Below are 14,782 nucleotides of genomic sequence, written 5' to 3' on the forward strand. Positions count from 1 at the left end.
GTAATTCAAATTGGCTCCACCTCTGCCAGCTGCAACATCAAAGTGATGAACACATTAATGCATCAATAATTATAATACAATGATATAATACACAATATTATGAACTGGGCCATTCTGCGTAATGAGTACTTTTACTTTTGGTACTTAAAGTATAGATAGATGTACAAGTGATTACAAGGAATCATCTAAAAATAAATGTAAACCAATGTTTAGATCACCAACACTACATATCTGAGTACAGTTTTGTCTCTTAGATTATTAACTGAATAACTCATCAACGCCTTAAAATTTTTTGGACATAATTGACATCCTTTATAACACAAATCATGAAAATGTTTTTGGCGGATTATAAAATGGAACTAGAGACCATCTTGTGATAGGATCACTCTAGCAGGGTGAATCTGACGCTTTTGCTCGGACCACACCAATTTTTGAACTTGTCCTTCATTTTGATCTCAACTACACACCTGGAAAGTATCATAACTGCATCTTGCGTGGTTGTGACACTCTTGCGGTGACAAAATCTGTCCACAGGCAAACGTATGAGCACCTGGCAAAGAAGTCAACCCCTGCTCCTGACATAGTTTCCACTACAGTAGGTGTCTACAGAACCACATTTAGCCATGATGACTCATACACACAGACTCAGAAGGTGAAAACAACATCAGCGTCGAGATGCGGTGGATTGAAAGGAGTCTGACTGTCCACCACTCAAGAAAGAATTAACAGGAAGGAGTTAGGGCGAGTCCTTACCTCAGCATTTGTTTGTAACACACCACACAACTAAAGCACCTGTCCTTGATTTGTTGACGGAAGTAGTTTGAGAGTACATTATGTCACTGACTTTAATGACACTGATAATGACAAATGGGTTTCAGGCTGCTACACCACTCCTAGCTCTTTCTATACAAAGCGAAGGAGACAGTATTTTTGGCGCAGGTGTCACCTCTTCTTGTGTGACTGGATATGTGTGAGGGTTCACACCTCTTCTTCAAACTCTTAAAATATTCATCCCACTGGAAGAAGCCCAGTGAGCATAAACAGGATTACTTCAAAGGTCTGGAACTGTGGGGAAACAACAGGAAGTCTTTGAAAGTGTAAGAACAATAGTCAAAAATGATTTGATTGTGTGAGTTTTCTGTGAATTTAACATATTTTAGCTGGAATTTCAAGTCAGTATCGGCGTCCTTGACAGTGAGGCACACTGTAAGTATACAGCTTGACTGGAGCTTGCGCCTAACAAATTATGTTAATGAGGGCAGTAATTATCTCCTCACCTGTTCTAAAGTTTCAAAGGGGATTTTCAAAACAAAATTCCTCTAGTGCATTTTTAAAATTTCTATTAGGAGGGAAACATTGTCCATCAAGTTTACTGATATTACCATTAGCTGAAACGTTGTCCATCAACTTTAACTATGTGTGAGTGCACCATGCTGGTTGGTTTATAATGCAGAATATAAGGGGAAAATACACTATCAACTAACAAAATAGGTTATTTTTTAAACTACAATTTGTTAATAGTTCCCATTAAAACATTTATATAATTTTACAATATGATACAATTATATATTTAACACATTCGCTAAAAGCAGCTTAACCGCTTATCATGAATTCTACATGGCTAAAGCTGAGATGCTAGGATAGCTTCTGGTTTGGCTGTTTTCCTCATGGTTTACTGGCTTTTGCTACCTTATTTAGTGGGATACCATACTAAATTACAAAGATGTTTGTTCATTATCATTGATATATTTTAATTACAGGAAACCCCAAAGAGGGGATAATGTGCTAATAAGCTTTAGAGGGGCTGCTGGAGGGATTTAGTTACTTTTGGACCACATGGACCGACTGAGGGGACTTCCAGCACAGGGAACTACCCGCGTGGAGGTCGGTGATGAAAGGGTTAACCAAAGATGCAAGACGTGCGTGAGTCCGTCTGAGCGTGAGCTGCTGCTGCTGCTGCTGCTGCGGCAGTGAAGTAAAATGTGTCAATTTCCACCGGACAGCAGAAACACGGTGGAGGAAAGAGACGAGCTGCAGACCGCCACCGTGACATCCAGGACAATTTCCCCGGGTGAGGCGTTTGATCCGCCGGCCTGCATGCTGAGGGAGACACCGCAGAGCTCAATCTGAAGGTAAAAAAATAAAATATAACCTGCACTGAGGATGATTCATGTCCATCTGCTGGAGCCGACATATAAGACAACATGTTAGCATGGCTTTTTATGATAACGTATCTATGAAGCTTTTGTGATTCAAATGTTTGTTCTCTTAATTTACCCAGCCATAGATTAATAATAGCGTTCGGTTATCATTAATGAGTGTTTGCTTGCAAGTTGGCAGCTTTACGAGCGTGCTTTATTTTTATTTTATTTGAACTGTGTCCAAAATTAAATTAATTTGAATGAATGCAAAGTAAATAGCTGCACATTAGTGTTAGAATAAAGGATGCATTCCTCTTCATTTTGTCATGTTTTTAATGCACAGTTGTGCTGTTACTCCTGTTCAAATATGGATAGGACAGGTGATATAAACTCAGAAAGAGGAGTGACTAGCAGTAACCTGTGTGTGTGTGTAATTGTGCCTCCTATATTTCAAAGATGCTTTGTAAGGGATAAACGGGTTTCCAAGTCCCCTGCGTCAAATTTCAGAGGCGAGGAGTCTACCAGGCCCGGGTCTACTACAGTGCTTTTGAATGTGTGTGTGTGTGTGTGTGTGTGTGTGTGTGTTGGGGGGGGGGGGGGGGTACTACAGTAATCAAGTGGCTTTCTACATCTAATGCCACTGTTCCATCATATAAACTGATCTCAATTATTGCATTATTATCAATATTATTATTTAGTGAGTTTTAATGAATTATTGTCAAGGAGAATTAGGCTTCTTGGATGTTTTAGACCGTACAGTCAGTAGCTATTTAATTAATAATAATTTTGGGTGCCATCTTCCCTCTCGCTTTTCTACTCTGTAGAGTGCTACAGGGATGATGTATTTTTGTAGGCCAAACCCGGAAGTTAGCATCGCACAAAAAAAATTCTCCATTAAATCTTGGTTTGCTGCAGAAAATAAGCTCTGCAGCAAACAAACGTTATGATACTTACACGTTTTGTTCAGTAAGATGAACATTACTTTTTGGGATTTTTGAAGTGTGAATGCGTTTGGCAGAAATACAAAGCTAACGTTTGGCTACAGACGAGTGGAGTACACACAACAAGGTTGTAAATGCGGACTAGTCAGCGAGATGACGTTTTGTAGCCTCATTTAGCTGCTTGGCTCACTTTTAAGTCTAACATGTAAAAGTTATCAAATTTACGAAGCCAGTATTTTCTGGCGTATTTTAAATCGTAGAACAAAACGCTAAAATCTCTTAAGCTTATGTTAACCACAGACCTTATTTCAGATATCTAACCAAAACCATTAAAAAAAAACATTGACTTCGATACGAGTGAACCGGAAGTGCAGTCAACTCATTTCCTAGTTTTAGGACTCCTTCCTGCTGCTGTGGGCAGTAAGCAGACCTGTGTGATTTAACAATGAACATATTAGCGTACGACATGCAAGAGAGTCAAGTGAAGGAGAATATAGATCAGTGGTTGTGGTGATTATTAAATTATCACTCGGTCACATCGCTGGTCATATACCTCTGGAACATCTGTGCCAACAACAGTTAAATGTGATGACGAGAGCTCGGCACACTCAAAGCTTTACTTTTCAAGAATAAAACATGATGCTCTACTTTTGCTAAAAAAGAAAGTTGGAATAGAGGCTATGATGAGCCCTGGTAACTGATGTCTTCTTCATAAAACGCAGAATATTGAGTTTGAGTTCCACTTGACCAGTCCGACGTGTGTAGAGGTCTGTATGGTTTTATATATATATATATATATATATATATATATATATATATATACTGTAGCAGCCGGGTGTCATGCCCTCGTGCCCATGCTCAGAACCGGCCTTGATTTGTACTGCACTGCTCAGTGGGAAGGAGGCGTGACGCTGCAGCGGAGTCCCAGCAGCCTGCGCATTGGCCCGTAGTTTCCAGGGACAAAATATGATGACTTTGGCTATCTTGCGTAACTGCAGCCCATGGAGTTTTATCTACAGAGCATTTCCATTGTGATTACATTTCTTTATCACATTTATGGATGCAAAAAAAACTGTGCTATGGGTTTCCAAAGTACCTCTTTGATTTATTCCATATAAGGCCTGCAGTTCACTATCATTTGTGGTGAGATAATCCCTGCTGCTGCTTGCTGCCTTTATTCCCTCTCAGTTTTACACCGACTGTATTATAGACCTATTTATAACTCAAGCACCAGCCTTCACAGCAAGGAATCCCAAAATGACCCCATGACAGAAGCACTGGTGTAAAAAAAACAACAGTCAACCCACCTCAGCTGTGTGGACACTTGGTCTAAGTTATTATAGTATTAATGCACTCATGCAGGTTTTTCAGTTCCTGCTTCTTATAATAACAGGCCGTATAGGGTATGATGGGAATGCACATTTGTACAGCAGGTTAAAGGCACATAAAAGGTAATTGTTGAAGCAGAGGAAAGTTTCCAAACCCAAATCCTCCTGTGTGTGAGTGAGAATATGTGGTAATCACAAATCACTGTGCTGATCCGAACAGTTCAAAGTAGTTTGCTCACTTTTTTGGCATGCGAATTAGCTAATAATTGGCAGGAAATTGCAGTATAGAAATGAGTTATAAGGCATAGAAATTAACCTCAAACCATACTGACATTACATTTTTTTCAAGAGAGGACTGACAAGTTTATTTTTAAACAGAAAAATATTTCTTCTGATTACATATATTGATCACAGCTCTTTAATAACCAAATGGAGTTCTTTATTTATCAAAAAATATATATGTCGTTGCTTTAGAAGAGGTCTCTGCACTTTTAAGCTTTGGACGCACACAAAACAGTAACAGCATGCTAAATATTTCACTTTGTTAAAAGCAGGTGACAAACCCCTTTTGTTTTTGAAATGTCTTTGTTCCTAAAACCTTCGCAGAGCAGCCACCATCAATTATTCATCGTCAACGATTGATTATAAGCTTCTTTGTCTGATAACAGATTAACATGCGCATGCATCCTCCATTAGAGGCATAGATCTCCACTGCAACGCGATGACCAAAATCTCCTGTTTTCTCTGTAGCTGCTCCAAGATTTCTAATCTATGGGGCATGATCCACATGCTATTCAGGACAGAGGGCTTAGCGCCCCTGTTTTAGGGTCTTTCATTAAACTGCAAGGAGATCAAGAGCTGTAATGAATGTGTGGGGGAGTAAAAAACAGGGAGGAGAGAGAGGGAAAGAGAGGACTCTTTCAGAAAAGATTTGAACTTTAAAGGTCAGTTTGTTTAAAGGTAATTTTGTGGGTATTTATTGGGTGATAAAGAGACAGACGGACAGGAAAACTGAGAGTTACAAAGAAGAAATGGTACGGCAGAAGACCCCCCCCCCCCCAACAGCTTCGATAACTAGAAAGAAAAGATTAAAAGTCAGAGTTGATTGCAACACAGTGTTCAACCGGCCCCAGAGATAAAGCACCATGTGGACGGCTCAGTCGATGTGAAGGTCGAAATAACAGAGTTTAGCTTTAGTTCCAACATCAGCAGAAAGGACAAACTGCCAGTATGCTTCATCAGAACTGCATGTTGGGTGGTTTTGTAAGCCTCCTCCCCCCACACATCATACTTGTTTTCTAGTATATTTTGTAGTATATGTTTACACAAGAATTAGAGTTGCTACAAACACACTTTTCCCTCTTCATCCCAACAGCCTAATAGTCAGGGCATGTGAAACCAAACACAGATTATTGTTGGTCATGTACCACCAAACCTATACACTCTTTTATTTATGGTGTTTATACCTTGGGCCAAAGAGAAACAATTTAAACAGATTCAGCAGTCATAAAATCTCCTATCATGGTATATTTTAGTGTATATCACATAGAGGTATATATCTTGATACAATTCAATTTAGAAACTATTTATAGATGAATAACCAGCCGGTAATTAGCACTGGGCGGGACTGTCAAACATTGTGACATCTTAATAACAAACACATTTCAGCACACAACATTATTAATATTGTAAATTGATGATGTGCTATCAGTGCTTTTACACTTTTTTTGTTGAATTCTTTTGCGAAAGTGCTGCCTGTATTATTGATTTAAAACCCAGCTCTTTATTTTATACAGCGACTACATCGTCTGGCAGGTACCTGGTTTATTTGATAAAGTTGGCTACCCGATGCTAACCCGCTATCTTGAATCAGCAACAAGACAGCTCTTTTTAAAGGTCATCACGTCGTATAATAACTTTTACATCTGCTATACGATGTTAAGGACAACGAGTTGTAAGTCTCAGGTAACGGATCAATAGAACCTTTTGGATCTGAAGCCTTCAGAGTGCAGCACCGCTCTGTGCACACAGAGCCCTCCTCCCCCACCACAGCTTGTTTTGTTCAGGCTTTCACCTTGCGCATATAGAAAGGATGCTTAAGTTATGAAGCTATATGAGGCTCTGTTGGCTGTGCTGCGCCCAGGCTTTTAGTCGTAGCCCTCATGGCGTCTCTCCAGCTCTATCAAAAGCCGTACTTGTTTGTAATACTCAAAGTACTTTCTGTGTCTCTGGGGGAATATCTGGATTCAAAGTGCAGGGGAATAAAATAAGTACTTCTTCATAATTTCTTTATCCTTTGTCTAGCACACATATGTTTTTACAATCTAAACACAGAGGTTGTCGTTTTCGGCATTATTATGGCATTATTATGGCATCATACCACCACTTACATGTGACAGCTATTTTTTTACTATTGATGAACTCTGAGATAATCGTCAGGTTTAGTTCGGAAAGGAAAAATTGTATTGGATTGCGAAAACGTAGTTAGATCATTAACAGGTTGGATAGAGTTTAACTTAATCATTAGACCTTATTCACATTCCTCAAAAATGTAAACAAAGTAATGTTCAAACACAAACCTCCTACTATAATATTGAAAAACAAATCAAGGATATTTGGGCCATGAAGGGTATTACATCTTTATTTGCCAAAGACTTGCTCTAGATAGAGCAGACGTGTGATGCTGTTTAGGATTAGAGCCAGCTTGCTGTTTCAGGGGTGATTGATCTGTCTTTGCAATTTATCGGGATCAGTTTATTTTGTGCCGCCTCAGAGAATTCTTCTGCACTCACTTGACGCGCACTTCTCGTCAATCACTCAATCAATTGCTCACCACGCACACAAGGAAGCAAATTGTCTCAGGATCGGGTCATCAGCTTTCAGGTTAGTTTAATACTACATTGATTGATAATTCATTGGGTTTTTTTTCAATAAAGGTATCAAATTATAAAGATTGAGAAAAGCAGTAAATCCTCCATATTTTGGAAGCTGGAACCTTAAAATATTAAGCATTTTTACTTGATAACTCAGGAAAACAAGGTACAAAAACACTCAAATCTGCAGTATTTTCACAAAGACTAGCGACTACAAGGGCGGCTGCTGTTTCCATCATCATGTCACCTTGGTCACTGGCACTTAACCGCATTGGATGCTGCTGGTTTCTATACGTCACGCCCCATCCAACCAAAGTGACCTTCCAAAAGTCTGCGTAGGCCTCAGATCTGCGCCAGCGCCAGAGAGCTGCAGTACATGAACAGGGATTATGGCGTAATGTGAGGTCAGCAGTGGGTCAGGTTTCCGATTTAATCAAGGAGTCACAGTTCACAGCTGTCAGCGTGCTGTCGGCACAGTAAAAGCCCCTCTATGTTGTTGTTGTTGTTTTAATTCAACCTTGGCTGACTCTCATATCGGTGTGTTTCCTTTGCTCGCGTTTGCGTACCTGCTGTCAGAGGAGTGTCTAACTGACAGACCTGTCAGCCTTCTTTTGAACCTCAGCTCAACTGTTGTTGCACACACCCTTTCTCTATGTCGCTCTCTCCCTTTATGTTTCGTTCAAAAACACACACTCAGCTGGTGTCTTCCCTCTGTGTCCTCAGACAAACCCTTGGCGCTCCGCGGTTCGACTTCCCTCCCTTTTCAGTTCAGACAGCACCCTGCCTGCGCTCCGTCTCCCTGTGGTTTACAAAGCAGGCGGCTCTGTCACGGTCGCCATTCTGATGACCATCACACACTGGGATGTCCCGTAGAGGGATTTTCAATAGAGTGCGTTCCTGGCAGGAACCTTGCCGATCAATACACTGGGCCGATGAGCTGGTGGGGTGGCAGGCTAGTGGGCGGTATCCCACAACAGCAACAACAACAACAGAATCAAATAGCACCCAGTGTGTGAACAGTGTCATGCTGAGGCAGCAAGTCGATCGATATGCCTGATTACACACACAGAAAGCACAGGTGGTTTTAAGACGCTGACCGTGTAATAACAGCAACGTGGGTTTGAGTCCGGCCTTTTGTTGTATCTCATCCCTGATAAACATTGGACTGTCCAAATAAATGAAATAAAAAAAATAAAAACATCATGTCCGAACACCAAATTAGATTACATCACTTTAGGATGGACATATGAATGCGTCAGTAAATGGTTTGAGATTATTAAAACGCTAATTTCATTGTTTGTTCCTGGGCTTTAGGATCACATTTCAAACCTCATTCATGTCTCCATCAAGGGACACGTAGCACTGGTTTCAGGTGTCGCTTCACTAAAGTATAAATGTGTTGAAAGAGTGACCATTCAGTCACTCTTTTCATCTGTGTTCACCAGAACCTGTTTGCTCGGTTACAACATGCTCGCTTTCTGTTTCAAGACCCAAACAAATCTGCCTTTGCACACTAAACAATGCGAGGGATTTTTAATGTAATCTGACCGGTTGTGTTGACAATGTCAAAGGCAGTGCAAAGGCTGAGAGGCCTTAAGAAGTCAACACGATATTCCGTTAGAATGGATCTGACATACAGACAAGAAGCAGAAGCAGATGACACAAGTTACTGAGTTATGGAAATTGAACATTTTTAAAGAACAATTTAACCAACAAGTCTTAGCGAGGATGTGAGTGCTGAACAAATGTGTCTGGAAAAAGAGAGCCGATGGGGAATTGAATTGTAAAAAAGAAAGGGAGAAAAGAAGGCATGTGATCCTCAGGGGAGATGTGGGACGAATGAACAAAACACCAAACAAATGTCACATATAGCATGTTAATTAGTGAGCTTTAGAGGCACTGCTCGGTGGATTTTGACCCCTTCTGACAGAGCTAGGCTAGCTGTTTCCAGTCTTTCTGCTAAGCTAATCTAACGGCTATCAATCTTCTCTTCTAATTCAGGACAAAAGTGCATTTCTGAAAATGGTGAACTATTCCTTTTAAAAGGGAAACGTCAGTTTAGCATTATTTACTATAACAGGCAACTAATCTTAGATGTTCTAATGAAGCAAACCTATTTTATTGCATCCAGTTCTCTTCGCAGGATAAAGCATTGTGCTCAAAATATTTTTTTGCAAATAAGTGTTTGACCCAGGCGTTCTTTGATAGATGAGAGGAGTGGGAGAGTTTCTCAGGCAGGCAGTGAAAAGATGGTATGAGGGGTTTAAGGAGGTCAGTTGGTCCGTCGCTGTGGCCCAGTCCCCTCACATGAAACCCTTGTTCCTTGTTTTGGGAGAAATGTGCTAATCCCCCATGGAACCACTCTGGGCCTCAGCCAGCCTTTCAAGACAAAAAGAATCGGGTTTTGTTCTTCAAACAGGCTTTTGTACTCCTAACCTCTCTCTGAGATGTATTTTACAGAGCGGTTATGAGCCATTGTATAATGGTTGCTGTTATGACATGGTTTCCTCTGGAGGCATTGTATAGTAGAAGATATACACTCAGCGGCCTTCTCAACCAATGTGGTCTTTGAACTCCTCGGTATGATTTGCATTCAGTGTTTTTTATTAGACCTGCGAAATGATAAATAGAGTAGAGAAAGAATCCAACCCTGCGTGGGCCTCCTGACACCTGACACCCAAGCCTGTGTGCGGCTTTGGAAAAAGAGCACATGATGTAGGCAGTCAGATGATAAAGCTATACGTTACATAAGAGACCACCTCAGTCAGTCAGTATATAGCATCAAGTGAGGGAAGACGTAGGAAAGTGCTCTGAAGCTCCGCCGTCTCTAATTTCATCTTCTCTCATAATCAAGTGTTTTATTGCCTTGTCCTTAATTGAACTTTGACTATGGTCAAAGCTGAACTATAGCATCATTTGCAATTCAAGTTGTAATCCTTAAGATTTTAGGACTGGTTGATTTGGGGGTCACTGGCCAAGTGCGGTTTAATACTGCAGCAAACAAAAACTTGTTGAACATCTACTTTTAACCGAAGAGCAACTGATATGTCTGTTAACAGTGCAGCCGATTTTTTTTTAATTGCAATATTCAAAACCGAGCTGCTGTCAAAAATACATAAAATTACTTTTATGGTCGCAGTTTTGATGAACAATCATGGTTTACACTAACAAAAACATTGCCTCACGCGGAAATGGCGGACTCCGCCACTTAAAATAAAAACTATTGAAGAGACGAGACATTACTAAGAGTAAACACCTTAAATGTCTCTTGCAGACATGCATACAATTAAAAAAATGAAGTTGGATGGAGTTGACATATTGTACCGTGTTGCCTTTTTGTCACCTTCTTACACCTTTCTTTTGCACCTTTCTCCTCAGACCTGCATCGCATAATCGGAGACGGAAACATCTGTGTGAAAGTAAGAGGAAGGATGGTGACCATGGAAACCCCAGAGGCTCCTGTACCTCTGACAGCGCTGTCCCGCTGGTACCTCTACGCCATCCACGGCTACTTCTGCGAGGTCATGTTCACAGCCGCCTGGGAGTTCGTGGTTAACTGCAACTGGAAATTCCCCGGCGTGACCAGCGTGTGGGCGCTCTTCATCTACGGCACCTGCATCCTCATCGTGGAGCAGATGTACCTGAAGCTGCGTGGCCGCTGTCGCGTGCTGCCGCGTTGCATCATATACACTTTATGGACGTACCTGTGGGAGTTCGGCACAGGGCTGCTGCTGCGCCAGTTCAACGCCTGCCCCTGGGACTACTCCGAGTTCCGCTACAACTTCATGGGACTGATCACGGCCGAGTACGCCGTGCCCTGGTTCTGCGCCTCCTTCATCGTGGAGCGATTGGTCATCCGCAAAACGCTGCGGCTTCGATTCCACAAGGGACCCGAGGACGGTTGGTCAAACCATCGGTTGGATACGGGAGGAACTGTGGGAGGAGGGAGGACCAGAAATGATGCTAACGGCTGCCTTAAAGGAGAATGAAGGAAGGAAGAACACAATCTGAAACCAGCCCAGGCACCCTGCTACACCACCTACACCCTCCTCAGCCACTTTTCATGAACAGTCCTTCCCCATTAACCGTACGGGGTGAAGACAAATGGACAGCTATGTACACTGGGCTGGTGTGCAGAGGTGTACTGAATATCAGAACAGCCAGAAAACCAAACTTAACGGAGGCTTCAAACCCCCAAATCACTCACTGTGCTCCCGGCTGTCGACAGAGGCACATTATGGATCTCATAACGCACCCACCCATTTCCATGTGGGGTTCACCTTAAGGAGATCCAGGTCTTGAATGACCCAGACTCAGTATCTCCTCTCCCCAGGACTGCAAAGACCTCCGAACATAAAAAATAGTGTTGCAAAAATTAGTGTTATCATCCTGTGAAGGAACAAGTTCAAGAACAATATGTCTGTTTTTTCAAGGGCACATCTGAAAGCAGAATGCTTGCTGCATAGAAATCCTGAGAAAAAAAGTAGCTGTTACACGTTCTTTTTAAAAATTAACATATTGTCCTTTAGTATTATTCAAAGTACTGTAGTAATGTAGCCACTAAAAGCTCTTTAAGAACATACCATCCACCCTGGGGCTTTGCGGGTCAGCTTTCATTATGAAGAATGTTTTTAGTGAATACCCACAATGCCTGGTAAAAAAATGCATGAAATAAAGTTGTCTTCCAATATAATATAATTTTTTTACAAATGACAGTAGCTCAGGCAGCAGAGCCGGTCCGCCAGTTATCACGGTCGATTCCCAGTCGACTCCTCCTGACAGCATGTTGAAGTGTCCTTGAGCAAGACACCGAACTCCAAACTGCATGGCAGCTTCTCCACCATCCGTGTATGAATGTGTGTGTGTGTGTATGTAGTCTAATGTGAGAGATTTTTAAGGCGCTAAATAGATGCGGTCCATTTGCCATAATAGCAGGGGCACTTCTCTGTTGGCAAAGGCAATAATTATGAGTGGTGAGCATCAGCATGAAGCACCAAAAATCTCAGATTTAAAAAAATAATAATTTAGAAAAGCTTTTCACGTCTGTGCTGTAATGTCGTGTCAGATCTGCCGGGGTTATAAGCCTCATCAATCAGTCAAATCATACAATTTTCCTGTGAGACAATGGCTTTTTTTCTCCTCATGCCGACTGCCACACAATCAAAAATGTGTTTTTACATTCATGAAGTAGCAATACTGAATTTTGAGTGACACAGAATGGTCAGGTTTCTTGATTTGAGGTTTCTTGAATTAAAAATACATTTTAAGAACAAACGTCACATTGTGAAGAAAGTGTTGTTGGCCATCAGGTTTTCAGCAGAATTTTCATGACCCTTCTCTTTATTAGCATCACAGTTAGTTTAGCAAGTGTGTGAAGGAAATATGCAGCATATTGTGATTATTTAATGAAAGGAAACCCTAACATTTGTCGTGACACAAGTATCAGACTTTGCTGCTCATTTCTTTCCCCCCCTTCGATGATTTTTTTTCGTTTCCTTGGTGAATAATGACCTCCGTGATATTTGACTGACATCTGACACAATCCACAAGTGTAACAGTTCAGGTAGTATTGGATAAACTGTAACTGTATTTTTGAATTGTCTTAACTTCAGACATCTGGTACTCCAAGCAGGTGAAAACATGTTGTAATGCAAATAATGCTCATTTCCTTAATGTTGATCCTGAGACTTCCTTTGCTGCGTGAGTAGAACGATCATGGACTGTTCGCTCACCTTCATGCATACAGGGTCTGATTAATGTTTTCAGATATATCGCTGGTGCTACTGGATCAAGCATAAAACAGGCCGGAGACATCCCTCTTTGCAGTGATTCCAAGGTACCAGAGGATTGACTTAATACATGCAATGGAAACATGGACTGATTCCTCAGGATGACCGTTTATGTTGTTGACTCGATCACAACTTTTTGTGCTGACAATTGTTCAGCTTTTCCCCCATTTTTTAGTGAAATTATGCAACAAAACCCCCCCAAAAAACAGACACATCCTAATCCATGTTTCAACAATACTACTGGACTACATAAAGGTGTGATCTTCATCATTGTTGCTGCGATGGCATGCAGTGTTTCCACCTCACTGCCTCCCCTGCAGGTCCAGAGGGTGGATGGCAGAAAGCTGTTTCATATGACAGATGAATTGCTGCCACCCAGTGGATACATTGAAAACTGCAGCTAGAAAACAGGTTTTATTGAGCTTGGACAACAAACAAGATGCACAAAGGTCAAGAATCCTTTTCAGGATCAAAATCAGCAGGATGTGTTTGTATTTTTTATAATTATTGTGTTTTGATTTCACACATGAATCAACAGGCTTAAAAGCAATAGAGGCTTCTGACCCAGCAATGATTATCAAGCTCAAGGCCGTTAACTTTTCTCTTTAAAAATCTAATAAACTATATTATGAGAACTGGTATGCAGCCGATGTCTTTAATTCATCCTACTACTCTGATGAGACAAATCAAACAACGAACATGCAAAATAAGTTTGGTAAGTGTTCGGGTCAATGAGGAGTTTTAGGTGAGTGTGTATAGTGTGTTTTACAGACACATTTCAGCCAGTTTCTCCCCATTTATTAGTGTCCTATGAAAACTACAGAGCCACTTGCATTACTAAGCAGGGTGCTGATCACTGGTCAGTCTATATAATGACAAAATACTACCTAAATGCTGCGCGACATTCATGGTTTTTGCATTAATTTGATTGGCCGTGACCGTTAATGTTTATTAGTTATTAACATTTTACACAGCTTTTAGAACGTTTTTCACTACACCTTTACAACTTTTCACTGTAAACCTATATATAAACTGTATACATATACATATGTATATATATATATATATATATATATATGTATATATATGTACATGTAAACATATGTGTATATATACTGTATATATATGTATATGTTACCTCAGACAAATTAACATCACTGAATTGATGGCTTTATACTTACACCTATTATGTCTATCTTATTTTATAAAGAAATTATTATTAATAAATTATGAATTATCTTCGGTAATAGCAAACATTTTTAGTTTCAGGGGTAACCAGCAGTTTTTCTAGAAGACATTTAATTCTAAAAATACGTGTTGTTTTTTTTGGTTTTAATGAGTTTCCCAAGTGTACCTTTATTTCCTCATCAAAACAAAGATGGCGGCCCGTCGGCTAACTTGCTTAGAAACAGAGTTGCAATTTGGAAACTGGTAAAAAAAATATAAATATTTTCATCCAAATGGTTCGAAAAGTCTTCAATGATTCTGAAGATACAGTCAGAACAGAGGTAAGTGTTTTAAACAACCTTCTATTTTTATCTTTTAGAGAAACAGATGGTTCCCTCAGGTGTTAGACATTACTCGCTAAGTTGATGAAAATTACAAATGCACACTGAAAACTAACTACTATACTGCTGGTGTGCCCTCGCACTTGTTATTCTGAGCAAACATATTTCGATAGCGTTTGGCTAGCATTCATGCATAATTAAT

The 14,782-nt window shown here is 40.5% G+C and overlaps 1 protein-coding gene across 1 annotated transcript; it reads left to right on the forward strand.

Annotated features, from left to right (window-relative positions):
- Window positions 1-2,044: 2,044 nt before the first annotated feature.
- On the forward strand, window positions 2,045-13,659 carry tmem229b (transmembrane protein 229B). Its single transcript, XM_068721713.1, has 2 exons — window positions 2,045-2,132; window positions 10,662-13,659. Exon 2 carries the CDS (start codon window positions 10,715-10,717, stop codon window positions 11,270-11,272), a length of 558 nt encoding a protein of 185 aa, XP_068577814.1. The 5' UTR covers window positions 2,045-2,132; window positions 10,662-10,714; the 3' UTR covers window positions 11,273-13,659.
- Window positions 13,660-14,782: the final 1,123 nt, after the last annotated feature.

This window comes from Cebidichthys violaceus, unplaced genomic scaffold, assembly GCF_023349555.1.
Source record: "Cebidichthys violaceus isolate CVI_PGR_0920_01 unplaced genomic scaffold, fCebVio1.0.p SCAF_28, whole genome shotgun sequence".
Classification (NCBI taxonomy): domain Eukaryota; kingdom Metazoa; phylum Chordata; class Actinopteri; order Perciformes; family Stichaeidae; genus Cebidichthys; species Cebidichthys violaceus.

Coding starts and splice junctions, on each gene's coding strand:
- tmem229b (XM_068721713.1), top strand. CDS start 10,715: ATGGTGACCATGGAAACCCCAGAGGCTCCTGTACCTCTGACAGCGCTG.